The sequence below is a fragment of the Dendronephthya gigantea genome, unplaced genomic scaffold (assembly GCF_004324835.1).
Source record: "Dendronephthya gigantea isolate DGI-Jeju-01 unplaced genomic scaffold, DenGig_1.0 000095F, whole genome shotgun sequence".
Lineage (NCBI taxonomy): Eukaryota > Metazoa > Cnidaria > Anthozoa > Malacalcyonacea > Nephtheidae > Dendronephthya > Dendronephthya gigantea.
The window spans coordinates 861,442-867,879 of NW_021163105.1; the positions used below are offsets into that span (position 1 = coordinate 861,442).

Genomic DNA, 6,438 nt, shown 5'->3' on the forward strand with positions numbered 1-6,438 from the left:
ATTAGTATATGAGCAGTGAATACGGGCTTTTAGTTGAGCAAGCCTGGATATAATCCTATTGAAGATTAGTCATCCCAAGATGATTCGTTGTTGACTTTTTGCGTATAAAACTCATGCCTGAATACAAGTCTGACGGCATAAATGTTCTTAGATATAATGTATGTCCACCGTTATAATGTATACTAGGACCTAGGTCTTCTTCGTCCTTTTTGGCAAAAATACAAACATAACGAGCTTTTCAAGTTTTAAGAGCCAAAGGCAAAGGTTAACACTCCGTATTTTCTTATATCGATAGGTTTGGTTTCCAAATCGTCGGGCCGAACTGAAACGTATTGAGCAAGTGCAGACGACATTGACAGAGGATAGTCATAACATGTCTGACAACGACACAGTCATCACTCATTGTGGCGGTTATGAAGAAGGCTTTGAAGAACATAAAATTGATCGAGCTCATTCTTCATTTACAAGATACATAGCATTAGGTAACGACGGTAGAGATTCAGTATCCCATCCATACGCCTGTGTACCTGTTTTAGTATACAGTCCGAAAATACGCCACGATCCTTACGTTTAAAGATGGTAGAGAGTAAAATATTCATCCTATCTTTATTTTAACAACAACATTCAAACAAGAAGTAGCTCAGTATGGCTAATAGCAATGAAACATCTATTAGTTTATGTAATACTGAGTTTTATCGCAGTAAACTCCTGTGCTCTATTGATAAAAGCATATTATATTTCTACGTGGAACCTGCTTGCAATTTTAAAAGCTGGTTTACATGGATGTAAAAATACGTGAACACTACTTAAACCGCCTTCAGGACGATAGAAATTAAAACATTGAACGCATGTAATTATATTGTAAATATATTGTAAATAGCATCTTTCAAAGATTGTAAATTGTATATATTTTAGAAGTACTAGCGTTTGTCTACGGTATTTTGTATCATTTTCTAACAAGATTAAGATTCGTCTATGTCCTGCAAATCAGTCTCGCACACTCGACAAAGCACACACAATAATATATTTTAGTCATAATTCTAGAGAGCAAATCTACATGAGAAATCTTATCACTTTTCATTTGTCCCTATTGATATCCATGAAGGAAAACGTCAACATCTTGAAAAAAACTTATCATAAATCTATAATTTTAAAATAATTTTTAACTACCATCAATTTTATCACACACATGCACTTTGTTTAAACGTCCGCATAGCCCATGATATGTGGTTTTATAAACGGTCCAACATTTTTAGCATCAAAAGCTTCACATTTGACAGACTTAAAACCAGCCTTTCTAATAGAGCTTTCCGTATCACGCATCAAATTACACCCATCGCCGAAATAAAACCACCAAGGCTGATTCCACTTTTGAAGTGTCAGCAGGAATCCTTCACCTATAGAACAAAACCATTTCAATGGAACCATCTCAACTCCATAACAGGAAAGCCCACCGGTCGTTTCTCAGATGAGCAAGGCCGTCAGAAAACATTAGAGAATGACAAAGTTAAGAGAAATTTAAAAACGTTACGGTGAAGGACATACCTTTTACATGCTCTAGAAAATAAAATCTTCCTCCCTGAAGAAAAAAAGATGAAGCCGTATGAAGAATTTCACGAGAATGTTTGCGAAGACCTACACTGTGTACTTACAGGTTTTAAAACTCGAATGATTTCCTTCAAAGATTGTTCCACCGAGTTTACAGAGCACAAGACTAATGAACAGACGACCACAGACATAGAATGGTCAGCTATTTTTCTCATATCCTCAGCTGAGCCTACGATATACTCTTTCAATTGAACGTGAGGATAAAACTTCTTTGTGTGCTGAAGATAGTAATTCATGTAGCGATTAGGATCCACGGCAATGATTGTGCACCCACGTGGGTAAAACGCAAAATTCGCTCCAGTCCCAGCACCAACTTCGAGCACCTCGCCTTCCACTTCTTCCAAATGTTTTTCCATCGTTTCGAAAAGCTTTTTCTTCTTAAATCCAACTTCTCGATTATAAATTTTGGTGAAGAAATACATAATGACGGCAAAAACCGGCTTCATCATTGCAGCCACAATCTGCTTCATTAGTTTTCTTGTCGCAAAAACGACAATTATGATTAGTGCACACCACAGCAAGGTAGAGTAGGACAGCATGTTTGGAGAGAATATTGTTCAAGCTGTAATCACAGGATTAGAGGGTCTGAATGATACAAATTATTTTCTGTCATCGCGGCCAATTCTTACAATACCTTTGGGAATCCCATTAGAACGACCCGGGAGAAGATTTCATAACATATCCAACCACCCATGTAGTTAGAATACATTTAGCCCTCGCAGTCCGCAGTTTTTAAGATAATCCAAGTGAAATCAGAGATCACGTATATATTTCTTGCCTTGGAACAGGCCCAGATGCATTGGAATTGCGGTAAAGCAATCGCATTGGAAGAGAAAAGATTGATATGTTTTTTTGTATTGTTGCCTAACGATAAAAGGAAAGGTCAACGATTCATGAGACTGCTAACTCACAGAAGAGGGCCTTTTGAATGGAAAGCTATCTATTTAAGGAATAGGACTCTCGGTAATTGCTTCCTATATCATATGTCAACCGCTAAGACACAGCTAAAGATCTCATTCAGTTAGGATAAACGAGTAACTGTCGTGAGATACAAACAACGTAGTCTGGTCATTCAATATACAATTATGTTAAAAAACTTGCCGTTATCACTAGTGCTGCTGTCGAGTGTTGTTTATCTTGTATGCGTTAGCGCACAACAACGAATCAAAAAATGTCCTCAAAACTGTAAGTGTTATAGATCTAATGCTGCGAAAGGTTTGGACGTCGACTGTAGCAACCAAAGGCTCACTGATCTGCCATCGTTGCAGAAGAATATAGTAACCCTGTGAGTATTATTTACCTTGTTTTATGACGTTTATTGAATGTGCAGTCAGCGATATAACCAGCGTTGTCTCAAGCTATCGTCGACGTTTAACAGAGTATTGAATTTCAATGTTGTGAAGTTCCTGTTGAATGTAACATTGTCTGGTGTATCATCCAGAGTTGTTACTGGTGTTTGTGTTAGAGCACTTAGAGGGCTTATGCAAATCCTGCAATGCTTAGACTTCCCCTATGGCATGTGTAGGGCATTGTATTTTCGCCAAGCAACCAATAGCAATTCATACGAATGAAAATATATTCATATTCACATAGTTCATGACTATTCATGGGGATTTAACCCATATCATGTCATCAATCTACAAAGTAAACTCAGCGTTGTCTCAATGACAATGGTTTGCATGTGTTGGGCGAGATTTATTTCGTATTTGAAATCCAGTTTATACTCAAGATACACACGCAATCCATCAAAAAGAACTGTCTGAAGAAATCCAGACATAGAAACAAAAATGCAATTCACGGATTACGATAATGAAACTCAGATGTGATGAAGACTCAATCCATTCACATTTTGGTTAACGAGAGTAATAAAAAGCAGTAGTTACAAACTTACAATGGCTCAATAATCCCCACGTGAAATTTAATCCTTCATGTACAAGGAATATTAATTATATTATCCTTTCTTAATCCACACAAGCTCCATTATCCTCTCTTTGGATTTTGCCATGCATGCCAATATTATCTTAGATTTAAATAATCCTGCATTTTTCATCAATCGAACTACCGGAAATGGCGTGTTTGTGGAGTTGAGATCCGGATGACGGCGAAACTGGTTTCCATGCGTACAGGAGTGCCATTATCGCACCCGAAATTTGCCATTTTCTTTCATTTTGTTGTATAGTACTCTTTTAGTGCATAGCATCCCATAGTACTGTATATTAGTGCGCATTCTCTATAGTGTTATATGGCACAGCCACTGTATCTCTATGGTAATGTAATAAAAAGAAAGTAGCTAGTATATAGTGCTCTATAGCTAGTGTTTTATAGTGCTATATTAGTGTTGCAAAAGTAGTGCATATATTGTCGTATAGTACTGAAGAATAACATGATATATGGTTATATGCAGAGTAATGTCAGACAATCAAATGGTCCAGCTCTTACCGAGAAGTTTCACTCGGACGAAAAGGATTCAAAATATGTAAGTTCATCATCCTACTTTCAGTTCAGCACCCGTAAATTAAAAAAATAATACAAGTCTTCGTTTAAAACATATTTTCTCCAGATATTTATACAGGAACCGTATCTGGAGAGTTCACTGGGAGGCATTTCAAGGACTTAGGACCTTGCAAATTCTGTAAGTAATGTGTAGTTATGAATAAAGAACAGTTTCACTTCATGAAGATCCTCCTAGCTTTTATAGTTCGTTGAGTACTTGTTTTATGAACTATTCGAAAAATAGAGTGTAAAAATTTCCAATATAAACTGAAGTATATAGCATTATCTACCATCCAGGTCGTTGTTTGGTAATCAAATAACAGAACTCAACAATGGCACATTTAAAGATCTTTCGTCTTTGAAAAAAATGTAAGTCACATGATAATGCAACTCCAAACAGATATTTAAGAAAATGAAGAATAACTTTACTGCATATAGCTACTGTGTATTAGTTCAGAGATTACGTCAATTACGAAGCAACGGGGCTGAGTTGAAGCCATGTTTACTGAATAATCTCTTTTTTTCATAGATATCTTTACCAAAATAAAATCCGAAGTCTGAACACGCAAACATTTGTAGGCCTTTCATCCTTAGAGTTTTTGTAAGTATAGCTAGTATTTCGGCCGTAAAATGCACGCTCCGTTTGTATCGCAGGTCACCATACAGATCTCTTTCTAGATCACTACGAGATAACGACATTCAATACATTGAACCAGGAACATTTGCCCCACTCGTAAAACTAGAGTCATTGTAAGTGAAAATCATGCAGCAAATGCAATGTTTATGTACAGGATTATTGCATGCATGTTTAAGATTAACCTTAGAATGTAACCATGTCTCTTTTAAGATTCCTCTTCCGGAATAACTTAACGAAATTGACAAATGGTATGTTCCAGGGGCTATCATCCCTACGAACGTTGTAAGTGTGCAACGAACTTTGTAAAATTTCAAATGTATGCATGCAACCGTTCTTATAGAAAATGAAAATAAAGGTCCAGCACGTTAAGGAGTGTTGAATGATCTTAGGAATCTTGGAACTAACGTTTCGTCTCTATTTTGTCCCAGGATAATAGGTTTTAATCGAATAAGCGAGATTGAGAATGAAGCATTCCAAGGTCTTTCAGGTCTCACAGAATTGTAAGTCTGTTATTTTTATACGGCAAGCATCTGTGTTTTTCGTACATTATTCTTAAAAATGACCGTCGTACTACATTGTCAATGGTTACAGATATTTAGATAACAACAAGCTTGAAAGAGTGACATCGAGGATGTTTGCTGATTTAGTATCTTTGCGGAAACTGTAAGTCGCGATTTGACACATATGCCAAGTAAGACGTGATGGAGTTAACTACAGCGCATATTACTTTTATTTGCAGTCATATTTACCACAACGACATCAAGACAATCGACCCTGGTTCTTTCTTCCGCCTTCAAGAGCTTAACCTTATGTATACCACGAAAATTCGTTTTGATAAATTTCACCAACACTTTATAAGCGCGTATGTAATGCCTAATGCGTATCCGGCGTTAACAATTGATTTTCATGTATCTGTCGTTTTCTAGATCTGCGCACAATAATAGGTTGAATCTTATTACGCGAGGAACGCTTGCTGGCCTCAGAGCGGTGCGAGTTTTGTGAGTAATTGTAAAATAATTCAGTGTTAAATAATATCGCAGTCTGAAGGTGAAAACGTGAAGATTTGATGCTGTATACAGTTAGATTAATCTATCATCGATCCATCAAATATTTCACAACATTTTTACAGAGAATTTCAAGCCAACGAAATCGCACATATTGACTCAAAAAGTTTCTTAGATTTACGAGATTTGCGGACGCTGTAAGTTGAATTCCTTAGATTGATCAATCTCATAACTGACAGCATGATGACATTTATTTCGATACAACTTGGTCTATTGATATTTTTACCCATGTAGGTATCTTTACAGAAACAATATTAGTATTATCCTGAAGGATGCATTCCTTGGCTTAGAAAATCTGGTTGACCTGTAAGCAAACTTATCACTATATAATAACCATGTTTTTTTCACTTAAAAGTCTGAATACATGCATGAATATACATAATAGCGTTGCTATAAAAAAATTATGAACTCTATATTTGCGGTCTATGAATTAATGACTGAATGTAGTTATATAGGTTTTTTAAAAAAAAAAACCAAAGAAACTTCAAACGTCGAGGTTGCTTTCTGCACTTTCGAAGTCTTTACATTTTAAAATATCCCATAGGCATTTAGGCTTGAACATGATTTCAGAAATTGAGGACAACGCTTTTCAAGAATTAAAGAAACTAACAACACTGTAAGCATATAAAGTCTTCT

The 6,438-nt window shown here is 36.2% G+C and overlaps 2 protein-coding genes across 4 annotated transcripts; one reads left to right on the forward strand and one right to left on the reverse strand.

The window, feature by feature from the left end:
- Positions 1-1,006: 1,006 nt before the first annotated feature.
- LOC114533861 (methyltransferase-like protein 7A) lies at positions 1,007-3,596 on the reverse strand. 3 transcript variants are annotated; one of them, XM_028555482.1, is made up of 5 exons: positions 2,909-3,459; positions 2,243-2,472; positions 1,653-2,170; positions 1,546-1,579; positions 1,007-1,397 (listed from the first exon to the last, which is right to left on the reverse strand). In XM_028555482.1, the coding sequence occupies exons 3-5, from the start codon at positions 2,145-2,147 to the stop codon at positions 1,201-1,203; spliced, it is 726 nt and encodes a 241-aa protein (XP_028411283.1). In that variant the 5' UTR covers positions 2,148-2,170; positions 2,243-2,472; positions 2,909-3,459; the 3' UTR covers positions 1,007-1,200. The 3 variants fall into 3 exon arrangements, with proteins under 3 accessions (XP_028411283.1, XP_028411284.1, XP_028411282.1); XM_028555483.1 differs by lacking the exons at positions 2,243-2,472; positions 2,909-3,459 and adding an exon at positions 3,500-3,596; XM_028555481.1 differs by lacking the exon at positions 2,243-2,472.
- On the forward strand, positions 2,618-6,418 carry LOC114533834 (slit homolog 1 protein-like; the record flags this gene model as incomplete). Its single annotated transcript, XM_028555440.1, has 14 exons — positions 2,618-2,893; positions 4,013-4,084; positions 4,169-4,240; positions 4,399-4,470; positions 4,631-4,702; positions 4,780-4,851; positions 4,949-5,020; positions 5,167-5,238; positions 5,330-5,401; positions 5,478-5,549; positions 5,665-5,736; positions 5,868-5,939; positions 6,037-6,108; positions 6,347-6,418. Coding segments are annotated over exons 1-14 (1,136 nt in total), but the record flags the coding sequence as incomplete, so codon positions are not given.
- Positions 6,419-6,438: the final 20 nt, after the last annotated feature.

What these genes read in the sequence shown, in the direction of transcription:
- LOC114533861 (XM_028555483.1), bottom strand. Translation starts at nt 2,147, where the DNA reads ATGCTGTCCTACTCTACCTTGCTGTGGTGTGCACTAATCATAATTGTC. An exon ending in TCATTCGAGTTTTAAAACCT is followed by an intron (nt 1,580 to 1,652) that starts GTAAGTACACAG and finishes TTTTTTCTTCAG; the next exon opens with GGAGGAAGATTTTATTTTCT. An exon ending in TTTTCTAGAGCATGTAAAAG is followed by an intron (nt 1,398 to 1,545) that starts GTATGTCCTTCA and finishes TTTGTTCTATAG; the next exon opens with GTGAAGGATTCCTGCTGACA.